This window comes from Haemaphysalis longicornis, unplaced genomic scaffold, assembly GCF_048455015.1.
Source record: "Haemaphysalis longicornis isolate Haplotype H1 unplaced genomic scaffold, Haemaphysalis longicornis Haplotype H1 scaffold_1, whole genome shotgun sequence".
Lineage (NCBI taxonomy): Eukaryota > Metazoa > Arthropoda > Arachnida > Ixodida > Ixodidae > Haemaphysalis > Haemaphysalis longicornis.
The window spans coordinates 405,635,583-405,649,701 of NW_027526203.1; the positions used below are offsets into that span (position 1 = coordinate 405,635,583).

The window sequence follows — 14,119 nt, forward strand, 5'->3', positions numbered from 1 at the left end:
CAGGCGCCAATGCCCATGAACTGGCGAGGAGAACAGCACGCCAGAGATCAAGCGACGAACGCAATCGCACCGAAGCAATTTTCATAACGCGAGGGACCCGGGTTATATTCCGACCACGGGAAGCGTTTATTCTCCCGATTCGTCTTTTGTTTTACAGCGAAGCTGTTAGCCTCTCGTTGGTCGGACAATATCGTGTCGTAAACAAAAAACCCGGGCAGGATCCAGCTGTTCTAGCCCAAGACGCGGGGCGCATGCGTCAGGATAGGCAGCACACAACATTTGCCGTCACAGATGCCCAGCTCAATCTTTCTTTGTTATCTGGCATACAGCATAAATTTGTGTATTCATTTGAAACACAAAACAAGCATACAAAACGCACGATATATGATAAGGCGCCTGCGAACAAGGCGACCGCCTATGGGTCCCTGGTAAATACCAGGTTTACTCGCGAAAAGGGGGATTGACGTCATTTGACATCGAGGACACGTAAGGCTAGAACACATGGAGCGATCTTTCACGACGAAGTTTTAGCGGCGGACGACCAGCCGCGTCACGACGCCGAATGTTCGTCGGGCTGCGCTACATGTAGCAAAGTACGGTGGCCGCCGCCGCCTCGCCGCTGCGCTGCTGTCAGTGTGGCTAGACGAGGCAAATACATTGAAGTGAAACACAGGAGAAGCAAAAAAAGCCGTCAAGACTATTATTATTGCTTTTTAGTTGCTCTCTAGAAAGGCGTAAAATGTTGTGTAGAAGAAGTTTTTAATGTTTTTGTCTCGCCACATCTCGCGAGACCGTTGCTATGACGACGACAAACGCTACTGCGTCAGGCTTAACAGCTAGAAAAACGCCCTTCTATCTGAAAAAAGAAGGCTATTTGTCGCTTGAAAATTGATGTGAGGGCAAGAGTGGACAAATTTAATTCGCAGTAAACGGTTTAGAACACGATACCGCATTGAGGGATTAGCGACGAAGCTGTTATCGCTGTGAAGCGGGCGGAGAGGGCGCCGCCATGTTTGGCAACGCTTTGCCGCTGCCGTCGACGGCGACGAACTTTTTCTGCCCCGGCTAGATCGGCGGCGGACGATGTTTTTCCGCCGCCGGGCGAAGTTCGTCGACTATTCGTCGCATAAACGCTCCATGTATTCCGGCCAGAGAAGCCGAGCGGAAATGACAAGCCCGCCTAGACGACGAGGGACATTTCATACCCTCCCAGATCAGCATGTGTAGTGGATTGCAAAAAGCTTCGCTGGACATCTACGTTCGCAGGGCGGGATGGCGCCCATTTTTTCTCTGTTTGCCCTCCCGTCTCGTAATGAGGCGGCCTGGGAAAGCGAGATGCAATTTTTTTTACACGCTATAGCCGCCTAAATTAGTTGTCAGGTTTATTTCTTTTTCGCTTCAAAATTAACCCATTTGGCTCGTACTTGGGAAAATTCCTATCTGGCCTTGTAGGTGTTGCGTACTGCGTGCCAACACAACCTTATTTTTCTTTCCAGTTGGCTGCACATGTTATTGTTCCCCGCCGCTGCTAACCCCGCACCCCTCGGCCTTTTGTGGTGGCCCAGTGGCTACGTTGCCGGGTTCACGGCGTGAAGGTCGCGGGCTCGATTCCCGGGACCTCTCTGACCACATTCTTTTCTTGAGCCGCGCACTCCCAACACCTGCTCGCGAGCAACTTGCCGCTTTCCCCCACACTTCTTGGCCCAGCAATTTCGCCCTCTCCACTTCGTCGACGATGATAGCTTTCTGGTAACGCTCCACGACGGAACTAAAAGCTTAAGCAGCTCCGCCCGTGACAACGTGTCCAAGAAGGGCAGCCAGCTTTATTGGGCTGAGATGAAAGCATGAACCAACAGATTGTTTCAAAGTTTTAAAACAACGATTGGGCATTAGGTTATTGCTCAACTGGCTGACTGTCCGGTCTCAAGTGCGGCGTCACCCTGCGGGGCCGGTTTGAAGCAATCGGAAACGGGCGCAAAAAGGGCAAATGCACTTGTGAATGAGGAGGCGTGTTTGTTCAAGCATGCGTTATTTCTCCAACGTTCAAATTTTAAAGGCGCTCACATCGTGTGTTAGTTCTCCTCGGGCTATCCGCTTACAGGCTGTTTCATACTTTTCCGAAGGCACGAAGCCACTAAGAACTGCTGATAAGTACAGAAATACGAGTGAACAACATAAAACTATCGTTTTATGTTGTAAAACATAAAAACTATCGTTTTTATGTTTTACGTTATGCTATGTATCGGACTTTGCCTTTTTGCGCCTGTCCAGCTTCGCTGTACTGACTCAAAGCCGCTCACCTGAATTTTTCGAGTTAATTGCAATTACGGATAACTAGTGAGCGAGACCAAAAGCTTCGAGCAATGAGCGCAGGGGCAGAGGCTGGGAGAACTTACAGGCAAAGCTTCTCCTTTGGTGGATTGTGGCTGACAATTTCATTGAAGAGAAGGCCGCAAGCGAAAAACTGCTTGGTGGCGTCCTCCTCCTGGCACGTGGCGTCCTGAACGTAACCTGCGCCAGAAACCACGCCATTAGGCGCCGCCGCGCCGCACGTGGCTAGTTTCCGGAGGAGATGTAAAGCTGGCTCACCCTCGAGTCGCTTGGCGACGTTCATGGCCGTAAGCTTGAGCTCAGCGAAGCACATCTCTCGGTACTTCTGCGTTAGCACTTTTGGGAAGTACTCCATGTGCATCATGAGTTCCGTGTCTTCTTCGCACGATTCGCTGTGGAGCACTGTGTTCAGGCAGCTGTAGTAGCGGCTTAACGCCCTGCAAGAGTGAAAAGGCGGCGACAATGCGTGGAAGCTTTTCATCGCCAATTCATGCGCCTGGGCGTGCTGTGAACGAGGCCAATCAGACGCAGCACTTGTTCACTGGCAGTGCGTCGCTAGAGTAACTCACAGGGCCCTTCGCCTGGCGTACGACCACGTTACCGAGATTCGCCGGTTCGTCTCGCTCACAACCCGTTTTAAAGCTTTCGAGGGGCAGCTGGCTTTCAACATTGCTTGTAAGTCCCAAGGCTTGTACCCAGTTACTTGCCGTTCTGCAGACCCGTGCCCACCAAGTTTGGGCATAGTGCGGTTTCGAAGGCTGAGAAGCTTTTACTCCAAATGTATCCTCGAATGCAAAGGCCGACTAAACAAGCTAGGGAATAATATTTTATTTCCCTGCCGACGTCTTGACTGCTATTCGGAGGAGCTTGCTCGCATCCAGTGGCGCGCGAATTTTCAAGCTTCTCTGTAGACCCGAAAAAAAAAAAAAACGAAAGTACCCATGAAAATAGGCTGGAAAGTCAGAAAGAGCGCCGCTCAGTCAGCATTTCTGTAGCTTCGAGGAATGCCGCGCTCGAGCCTCCCTACCAGCCGACAGATGCTAACATGTTAGTGGGAAGCTTCGGCCTGGTCTGCAATACAAGGCCTGCACTCAACGCGAACGTGGTGGTGTGCGTCGGGGAGCCCTAAAGCCGTGACGGGGCGCGTACGCGGGCCGTCCTCTACAAAGCGACATTCCAAACCTGAGGCATGCCCACTGTCTACAAAGGAGCGCGCGGTTGTAAAAAGCCCACGAGACTGCAAAACAGTTATTCGCCCAGCGGACAAGGTGAACAAGGTAACGCCACCGTCCTTATTGACACAACGGGTACCGAGGAAAAATTCTCGCTTTGCATGGCGACGTTGGCACATACGCAAGCCTTGTGAAGGACCCGGCCCAAAAGTTACAAAAGGAACTCCACAATCCCTTGGAAAAGATCTACGCAGTACCACCTCAATGAAAGGGGTTAGATACTACAAGCTGCTTTGCCATAATAGATCGTCCCTTGGGATAAAGGGCCTGCCGAGGCTACACAAACCTCACGTTCCACCGAGGCAAATAGTGGATTTTACCCGCTCACTGCTTCACGGGCTCTACGCCTTCCTTCGCCGCATCGTTTCACACCATTTCACAGCAGCCCCCCAGGGGCAATTTAAGTGATATAATAAAGACGTGAAACAACAACAACAACCGCTTGTCGGACGAAATCCCGCCCAGACCCGCAGCGATGCGGAATTCATGAAAAAAAGTTCAAAACTCTCAGCTGCAATGTAATCGTGCCGTTTGATGTGAAATCGCTTTTTATGCGCGTTTCCAGATAGGAGCCCAATTAGGAACGCGACCTTGGGCGGCTGCTGCAGTTTTGCTTTTCGAGCACTTACTTCACATTCAAAGAGAATTTCTTCAAGAAGGTACATAAAGCGGCAATGGCTGTGTCAACTTCTGTAACAGTCGCCGTACTAATCATGGGAGCGCTCGAGAACGTCTTTTACCCCGAAACCGAGAACGCTTTCGGGCTGTTTCGATGACTGCTTCTGTGTGCTGCCCAACGACTTGGAATCCTTCGCCCCTACCCTTGGATCAGCCATACAGTTGCCAACTGAGGAAGAGGTCGACTGGCGTCGGGCAATCCTTCACGTCCTTCTTGCGAAACGGGATCGTGAGCGGGTTTCTTTTACTGTGTTCGCACACGCCAGACGGCACCTGCACTTTAATTCAGTGTACCCGGCAGCGCAGAAGCGGTCTGTCGTTGCATCCTTGCGGCGCAGGCTGAGAGGATCTCCACTAAGCCAGATGACCGAGGGGTGGACCCCGGAACTTTCATGATGCGGTTATCCTGAGGCCTTCATTGAGCCGGTTTAACGAAAGCTAACTCGCCCTGCGCATGTACTCGACGTCGGCGCTCAAGGGCGGGCGGCAATTCTGTACGTGACCGCCCTTTGAGGCAATCCTGTGCTTCAGCTTCACCACAGTGCATTTGATTGACCAATTTATAACGCCAACAAAACAACTTCGGCGAGGAAATGATAGCAGCGTCTGTCCATTAGACTCAAAAAAAAAATTCTTCAGAAATTAAGAGAGTTATCTACATTGTGGCATTCTTACGCTGATTGTCTTTAGTGTGAGCTTTCTCCAGCCATTTTTTTTTTGTTTTTCTAAATCCTGTCCGACCAATTATCTCCATTTGCGCTATTATAACGATTAGAAGTGGAACTTTCGCGAAATCTGAATTATTGTGGAAATGCACGGCGCTACACCGTTCGCCGTTTTCCATATTTCTTAAATATTTTTCTTATTTTCTAGTTTTTCAAAATTTCTTTCTGCCAATTATCTCATTTACGATAATATAACTATTAGAGGTGGAACTTCTGCAAAATCTGCATCATTGTGGAACTGCCATGCGTCATACGTTTTGCCATTTTTCGTCATTTTTAAATATTTTTCTTAATTTTATATTTTTCAAAATTTTGTCCCACCAATTATCTCCGTTTACGTTATTATAAGGATTACAGGTGGAAGTTTAGCGAAACCTGCATTGTTGTGGAAATGCAGAGCGCTACACGGTTCGCCATTTTACGCAATTTTATATTTTCCTTATTTCTTTTTTTTTTTAGTTTTTCAAAAATGCGTTCAACCAAATCTCCATTTACGCTATTACAAAGATTACAGGTAGAACTTTTGCGAAATCTGCATTATTGTGGAAATGCCATGCGTTATACGTTTTTCCATTTTCCGTAATTTTAATGCGTAGCATTTTTTGCCGAGTACCCGCACGGCCAGGACCGTGTAACACCCTGCATTTCCACAAAAATGAAGATATCGCGGAAGTTCCACCTCTAATCGCTAGAATGGCGTAAATGGAGATGACTGGTCGCACGAAATTTTGAAACTAAAAAATGACAAAAATATCCAAAACACGAAAACTGGGGAAACATGTACCACCTTGCATTTCCACAATTCTTAAAATAACGTAAATGGAGAGAATTGATCCAACGAAATTTTGAAAAACTAAAAAAAAATAAGAATATAAAATATTACCGAAAAGGGAGAACCGTGTAACGCCCTGCAATTAAACAATAATGCATATTTCGCGAAAGTTCTAAATGTAATTATTCTGATAACGTATATGAAGATAATTGCTCGAACGAAATTTTTAAAAATTAAAAAATAAGAAAAATATTTAAAAATACGGAAAACGTCAAAACGCATACCGCATGGCATTTCCATAATGATGCAGATTTCGCGAACGTTCCGCCTGTAGTCATTATAATAGCGTAAATGGAAATCATTTGCCGAACAAAATTTTGAAAAACAAAAAATAAGAAAAATATACATTAATTTCGGAAAATGGCGACCCGTGTAACGCTCTGCATTTCCACAATAAAGCAGATTTCTTGGAAGTTCCGAATGTAATCGTTATAATAACGTAAATAGAGATAATTGGTCCGACGAATTAAGAGGGCGGGGGGGGGGGGGGTACTCGGCGAAGAATGCTACGCATTAAAACGGGATCTCCGCTGTGGCACTGTTCAATGCAGGACGTCTTGCTTGAATTTCGTGACGCCGCAGGGCGGCACGAGCGTTTGAGCGAAACTGCGCAGCCTAAGAAGTCTCCGCAGATCGTCTTCCCCGCAACGCTACAGATCGACCGATTGTGCAAATTTGGCGGATGACGGAGCCCACCATACGATTTAACTCAAAGTGCATATGCGAAGGGACAACACGTTAGACGTTAATGGCGTTTTGCATTACGCAATTTCCCTGCGCAGATGCCCCTTTTCACTCAAATCGAATGGTGGGCCTCGTCACACGCCGAATTCGCACACTAGGCCACTTTGATTGGTCATTCTGGAGCGCTGTGGTGAAGACGACCTGCGGGGACCTTTTATTGTGTATTCTCGACATCGTCATTCGCTGAAGATTAATTACTAGCTGAATGAATTGGTCACGCGAGGGCATTGCGGTGAAGCTGAAGCACGGGAGTTCCTTAGAGCGCGGTGAGGCGCTGTCACGCGTATACTCCGCTCATATAATGGGCAAACTGCGCACGTGTCCTCTCGCAAACTTAAGCGCGAGCCAGTGAACGTAAGGACAAGCTTCAAAAATGCATCTAGCCGTTGTTTACGCCATTTCCTTGTGCAAACTGCCCGTACATGGAGATACTGGAAACGTCAAGGAACGCCTGCGGCAGCATCAAAACGCTGTGAACAAGAAACCACAAGAAACCTCGCCGAGAACTACGACACCACATCCCTCACAATGAAACGGTCCAATGCATGTGCGTTTGCTAAAAAAATGCTGCTTTACGCCTCTCTCGGGAGTAGATCCACATACAAACGACGAAGCACGAGCTTTTGTCGCAACGCCGGAAATATGCCACCAGTCTGCGCAATATTCCTGGTTAGTGACGTAAGCCATACTTTAGGCGAATGTCTATGCTTTTTCTTTCATTGCGACAAAGACGGGAGAGCCTAAACGTTAACCATTCACACTTCCTAACTCTGTTGCAGACGTCCTCGCGATTTTTCTTTGCAGAACCCAGCTATATTTTGGGGCTAAATAATGCAATCTGCTTTTCCTGCTTTTCCGCCAGGCCGAAGCAGCTTGGCACACTGTCAGGTGCAGCCAGAACAGCGAACCACATCAGTTCTGTCTCCCAAAAAGCTGCAGAGCGGTGCCTGGACTTCCCGCGTTTCGTGGACTAACACCAAGCCCGTTCAATCTGTTCCCAATAAATAAGGCGAAGATGTTATTTCGTATAATTGTGAATTTACCGAGAAGCGGTGGCGTGAATCATGGAGCAGCCGCCTTTTGCTGACATCGATCCCGGCGAGAACGAGCAGATAAAGGCGCAATTTACCTGCAAATTTGGTGAGATTCTACTTCTTTGTCCTCTTCAATCTTCTTCAATTTAGTGTGAAACTTCTTGGCACAAAGGAACTGCGTCTCCCAGGCCTTGTCTCGTGTGCACAGATCCAGTTTAGCTCGAATACCTTCGGGTGCCCCGGATTCCGACGACTCTGAAATATTGCGAGCGCTTTAGATCGCAATGAAGTAGTTAAAAAAGAAGCGCCTTTTCACAAATATATGGTGCGATTTCGATAGTTCAGCCTCCGTTGAAGCAAACGTTTGGTGCTGTTGGAAGGAACTTCTCCAACCAATTAGATCAACTCGCAGGGCCGAGGTTTCAAATGATTAGAATTGCGCTCAGATCTCATGGCGCTTATTTTATTTGCCCATCTCCAGATAAATCAAATCTGTCTTATGTAATCTAATTTGGTTAACTGTTCGTTTTGAACGAACGCATTTGCGACGGGTTACAACACAAATTTGGTAGCGACATACCGTTCAGCTGCCGCACGCATTCGATGTTCTTATCTTGTAGGTATTGTTGCATCGGTTGCAGCTGCTCTACGAGGAACTCCTTTTGGCTGCATCCAGTCGTTCGAATCGCATTGGCCAGACACATTTTATATTTGCGGATAACCCTGCAAGGTAACAGGAAGGTTCCGTCACCACAAGAACTACACTTAATCACTAGAGCAGTGCTATAGTATGCGAGAAAATAAGTCAATGGCCGCTCTTGGTAACGCAGTGGCACGGGGCGACGTCTCACAATTAACACGAAAGTATTTTATGCCCGGGTACACCAAGATTTGACCGGCGTAACATCCGTTACGGAAGTGACTTAACCAGAAAAAGTTCCATTGGCGCGGCTGCGCCCGGATTGGAGCCACAAACTATCTCGCCGCAACGGGAGGTACACAGCGCTCTGCCCACTGTGCTATTAATTCAAGAGTAAGTACGTGTTCGAACGCGCCTTATATTTTCCCCACTATTTTCTTCATTCAGATGCCGTCTACGAGATGCAGCCGTCTCCGAGAAGTGAAGCTAAGTATTTCATCATGACACTAATGAGCGCCGACAGTTGGCGCCTCGATGCCAGCGTCTTTAGGGTGCCTGGATGCGCGCGCAGGCGGGCGCGCGCATCCAGGGTAAGCGTCTTCGTGTACGCTGTACGCGGGTGAATTGAGGCACCCTCCGCCACCTACTGCTTTCGGTTGCGGTTTCGGTTCTGTTTCGTTCGCACGGTTATCGAGGGGCTGTGGTTTCAGTCGGATTTACGCAATGTTCCGGCGCGTGCAATCCAGTGTCTAACGGTGATACGTCTAAAGACCCGTTCACACTTGCGACGAAAGCGAGCGAAAGCGAGCGAAAGCGACGAAAATTTCTGTCGCTTTCGTCGCCTGGCATCGCTTTCGTCGCGCGACGGGAGCGATCGGTCTCGACCATTTTTTTTAAACGCAGAGCATTTCAGTAACTAACGATGTCACCCACGTTGACGTCCGTATTCCGGACCGTCGTTGTCCCTACTATATAAAAAAAAATACTACCCGGCGCCCGGTTTCGATCCCTCGACCCTACGGGCGGAACGCAATGTACATGGTGCTCTACCCACTGCGCCACAAAGCCGACACAGAATGGGACGCTACGAACGCGCCTTATATCATTGACTCATTTAAATTACTGCTGACGAGCGCTCTCTCGTCAGCAGTTCCCACAAGTGCAACAACATTAACGTAACGCAAACTACTTAACGTCGTGCGCCCCCGGAAATGCTCTGCATTTGATCGTGCCCCTCGCGAGGGGGATGTTTCACTGCGTCTTCTCTCGGTCGCGGGACCCGTGGCGCCATCTGGCGGAGGCGCGGCACAACTCGTAGCACTTTGAAAAGATGCGGCGCCAGCCAGCTGTGTGTGTGCGTGCCGCACTTGTACAAATGGCGAGTGCATTGGCTGTCCACAGAGCAAAGCATTCGTGCAAGTAAGCCGTTGCAGTCAGTCAGTCAGTCAGTCAGCTAGTTATCTTGCTTTGTAAACAAAGCGAAACACGCAAGAATGACGAAATTTCCTTGACTCATTCAAACTACGTCAAGAAGCTGCTGATACAACGCATTCACTACCACCAACTCCCCAAACACTAAACGTTAACGCAATACACCCACCCCCTTTTGCCTTTCCTGGCGTGCGCCTCGATATTCGCCTCCTCGCGCCGTCGCTTTTGAAGCGGAAGCAGGAGGCGAGACTTCCTGACGTCATATCCTGCCAAAGCACCCGCATGCTGTGTCTCCACAAGCGGCGAAACTCCCGTGAAGTCTCACTCCGAGCGCGAGACAATAACGAGAAAAGCGAACAATCGTCGTCGCCGTCGCTGGAATTCGCGTGCAAGTGTGAACAGCAAGGGTGGCGATCGCTTTCGCCTTCGTCGCTTCGTCGCATCGCTTCGTCGCAAGTGTGAACGGGCTTTAACGGTGCCATACCGACGTAATACAAATAGCGGTATGCAACTTCATATGGATGCACAATAAATGCTCCTGTGAAGGCACATTTCATTTTCGTGTTTTACCGATTCCCATGAAAAAGCATCAACCACAGATTTTCTCCTTTTCTACCATCTTCTGGCTTTCACCACAATGCACCCAAAAGAGCTATTATTACGGTCTAGCAAGCAAAGTGGGCCATTGATGATTAGACTCGAAAAAGTGGGACCTCCGCTGCGGCATTATGTAACGTAAGGAGGGTGGTTTGCATTGACTGCTGTCACGACGCTGATCACATTTTTGAGTGAAATTGCAGTATCAGCCTCAGCTCGGTGGCCAGCCACCCTTGAGTACGGTAATGCTTACAGCGCGAATATATTAAACATTTATCATCCAATTATTTGAGCCATCCACAACTGCGGGCTCCGCGTCCTTGAGGGAGCGGGAAATGTTTTATTGTTGAGAAAATATCTTATGTGCATAACTTCGAGGGAGATTCTTGTAATCGGGCAGAAGTCCCCGTTAAATGCTGTTCTCTTTTGTCGGTAGCAGTACGCAGGAGGGTTGCACAGTAAACGTTTAGTTGTATGTTCCTCGCAAGCGGACTGCGAGCACGCTTTATGAATACGTCATCACCCTCTCTTGAAAATAAAAAGAGCATGAAGTCAGTATTGTGCAAAAATGCAGCCGCTAGGTCTACAGCTCGAGCGGGACATAGGATTGCCATGTCTCACCCTTCGATTGAAGAAGCATTATCAATGTGTAATCATCAAGCGTTCTTTTTTTTTCGCGAGAAAATACCCCATGGCAGAAAACATCTCCTTGAAATATCTACTTCTACTCATGCGCCTCATATTTCAGGCACCGCGTCCTGCGTTTTCTCTGACAACCATGAAAATTTGTAGCTGAGAGTATATACACTTCAGATGGGGGAAGCCCTGTAGCCTGTATTGCTTTTGCGCTCTTCATACCTCTGCGTGGTCAAACTCGAGCTATATAATGCAGGAAAATAAATGTCCACAAGGTGGAATTCACTTTGAACGATACATAGATAGCGGCCCGGGTCGTGAATTGTGTCATGACAAAGTGGCGACGCCATAAAACCATGCGTGTTATGTAGACTTCAGAGGCGCTGTTTCATGACCATTCGGGAAGTAGGTTTTTTTTTTTTTTTTTTCGTGAGTCGCACGTGAGAGTCATGACCCGCCACCAAATCGCGCACACGAAATTCACAATGATGGCATGGAGAAAATTACTTACGCGCACACAAACTTCATGTCCCCATGGTTGTGAGGAATGTTCAGTTTGAACGTGGCTTCGCATACCTCCCTTTCAGCCGTGAAGCGCGCCGCGTCGCAGGTACTCTCGTCTGTAATAGACAGAACAGAACGGATTTTGCCTCTTAGAGACACTCGTCGAAGGGTAACCTTCAGAGGGCACGGAGTAACCTGACGGTTAAGAAGCCTTCTATAATTATGAGCTAAAACACCACTGTAACGACTGGAACCTGGTTCAGTTTCAAGCTGCGATTGACGATCGCCTTCTCTTCGGTTCAAGAATACTCCGTTTAAAATTTCTTAATTCATTTTTAAGCGTGCTAATTACCCCAATCGTGTAAACAGTGGAAATCTGCAACCGAACGGAAAACTGCGCTAGTTGGTATGAATTCGTCTTGGTTAAAGAAGCTCTAAGAAAACCCGGAAAAGCCATGAGAGAGGCAAGCATGTAGCACCTGGCTGTCCGCCTGTTCGTATTTATTGATCACTTTTTCCACCGATGTGGATATTTGTATCAAATTCTAGGCTGTATAGTCTCTTCAGCGAGTCTCTCATCCAGCATTACCGTACAACCTGGGATACATACTCATCACACCTTGTGCCACTGTGACGCGTAAAACCGATTTTGCGTAGCTACTACCGCGAGTCACCTGGCATCTATGCGGCGCACTAGAATTAAAGCCATAACTTTGACATGAATGACTAACTGGTCGAGCAGACCGCACCCATGCTTGCTTGAACAAGCTAGACTTTTATGTTAATATCGACAAACTCAGGCTCCGTTTTGAGTACTATCCTTTGAAGAAACAACTTTCTTATGCGGCACCCTTAGCTCCCGAATGCCAAACCTTTAATGTTATGATCGTAGCACGCGAAGAACTAGCAACCTTATCAATGTCATCCCGCTATACTGAATTGTTTCCTTGAACGCGCTTTGCCCGTACGAAGCGCACGCACCAAACCACTTGGGGTGAAATTCTGAAGAAATGCAACCATTTATTCCTTCCGTTCCCTTCGTCTCCATTGCAGAGAACGTCGAGGTATAATGTTCTACGTCCAGTATGCCGTAACCGTAAGCGGGCTGCGTCGTTTATTGCGGCAACCTCGACAGGGTCATCCCACGCGGTTTGAACTGAACAGCAGTCAAGAGGAAGGAAAAAAGAAGAATTTCTCCAGAGCTACTTTTCTGCTGCCGCTCCCTTTCGATTTAAAACCTCCTGCATCGTGTGTATGTACTTGCGTTATTTACATCAGACAACCTCGTGAGAAAAAAGATATAAACATCAGGTGCCCTGAACAAGATAACCCAAGGATGCTGGTCATCGCGACCACCCGGCGTTTCGTTTAATTTGATAAGAGATAGCGTATAATTGGGCTTACATTTCTGTCCTTCAAGTAGAGGCGACAGGAGAGAGCCATCGCTGACCGCGAAAAAAAGCGCTGCACCCAGAATGGCGATGAAGCCCTCCATTTCCAGCCACGGACCTGCGGGACTTACTGAGAGTGATAGGAGAAAGGCGGAAGCATTAGTGACCCTAACACCAGGTGAATAATTGCTCAGAGCGTTCATGTTTGCTGCTACTCCCTGTTTATCAACATTTGCGACTGCAACAGCGGCTCCGCAGCAGACATCCCTCACAGTTTATCTACCCTCAATTCAATAACCTGTCGACGTAATCTTTAACGTTGCGGTCGTGCCGCCGTGACGGCCGCTGGGGTACGAGGTAGAACGGACAAAGAACACCCTGCTGCAGAGATATGATCATGAGAGAGGCTGGGTGTCAGGCAGAAAGGAGAGCCGCCACCTTCCTTGGACCCCTTACTGGAGATCCTCTTTTCTCAAGCCGGGTCATTCTCCTCCCCCTCTGAGGCAATATTGTTGGACGCTCCTTGTTAAACTTGTTCACATTTAGTTTGCGACAGCTTGGGCACTCTGCGGTTTTTTGTTTTTTTTTTGTCCTCACGTTGTCGTTTCCCACGTTTTAAGCGCACCAGTGCACTACGTAAGGATATTTTATGAATGCGGTGGAAGTTAAACATTTCGTACGATGCGCGCGTGCGTGGGCTTTTTTCATTCTTGCGCGTAATGAATTCAAGTAAAATTTGGGGCAGTGAGCTAAAATTTCAATCGAATACTGGGTGGCCTACGCTGAAAGTACAATGTAAGCGACTGGGTTACGCTAGTTCAATTAGTGCACACTAAAATCTGACTACTGGCAGCGCCGTCTGGTGGCGCTTCCTTAAACTCAAACGAAATGCTCTAAAGGCTAAAAAACAACCACTGACGTTCTGCTTTAGTTGCGTAGAGCTGTGAGCATGTGGTCATGGCCGAAAAGTCCCTAGTTGTTGCTCGGAAAGAGGATTTCTGCCTAATCTTTGCTGTAACTCTACTTCGCTCGTTGAAGGGGGAGTGGGGGGAGGGTGTTACTTTCAGCCAAATTATGAGATTAGACTACATTAAATTAGACGACATTATCACACTACTATAGACTACCAAATATTTTTCCAGGCCAAAGTGTCTAGCGTAGAACTCTGTTATATCAGTTATGCATGTGCTACACGGGCTTTTCTAACAACTTCGAACGCATTGTGTATTAACTGCCAATTTAAATAGCTAAACGGTCCACAGGAAAGTCACTTGTCTATGTAGCCAATGACGAACTCCATCGAGAGTTTCAAAGTAAATCGGCTCTACTGTCGATTGAAAGTTC

General features: G+C 47.9%; 1 protein-coding gene across 1 annotated transcript in view; it reads right to left on the reverse strand.

Moving 5' to 3' along the window:
• The window catches only part of LOC144161225 (uncharacterized), a 55,004-nt gene extending 42,867 nt beyond the window's left edge, over positions 1-12,137 (reverse strand). Inside the window, exons 1-6 of the mRNA XM_077692097.1 lie at positions 12,134-12,137; positions 11,392-11,500; positions 8,157-8,299; positions 7,672-7,831; positions 2,590-2,768; positions 2,397-2,511 (exon numbers count right to left, since the gene is read on the reverse strand). Of these exons, the coding sequence (XP_077548223.1) occupies positions 2,397-2,511; positions 2,590-2,768; positions 7,672-7,831; positions 8,157-8,299; positions 11,392-11,500; positions 12,134-12,137 (710 nt within the window). The remainder of the gene's footprint in view (positions 1-2,396; positions 2,512-2,589; positions 2,769-7,671; positions 7,832-8,156; positions 8,300-11,391; positions 11,501-12,133) is intronic.
• Between the last annotated feature and the right edge of the window lie 1,982 nt (positions 12,138-14,119).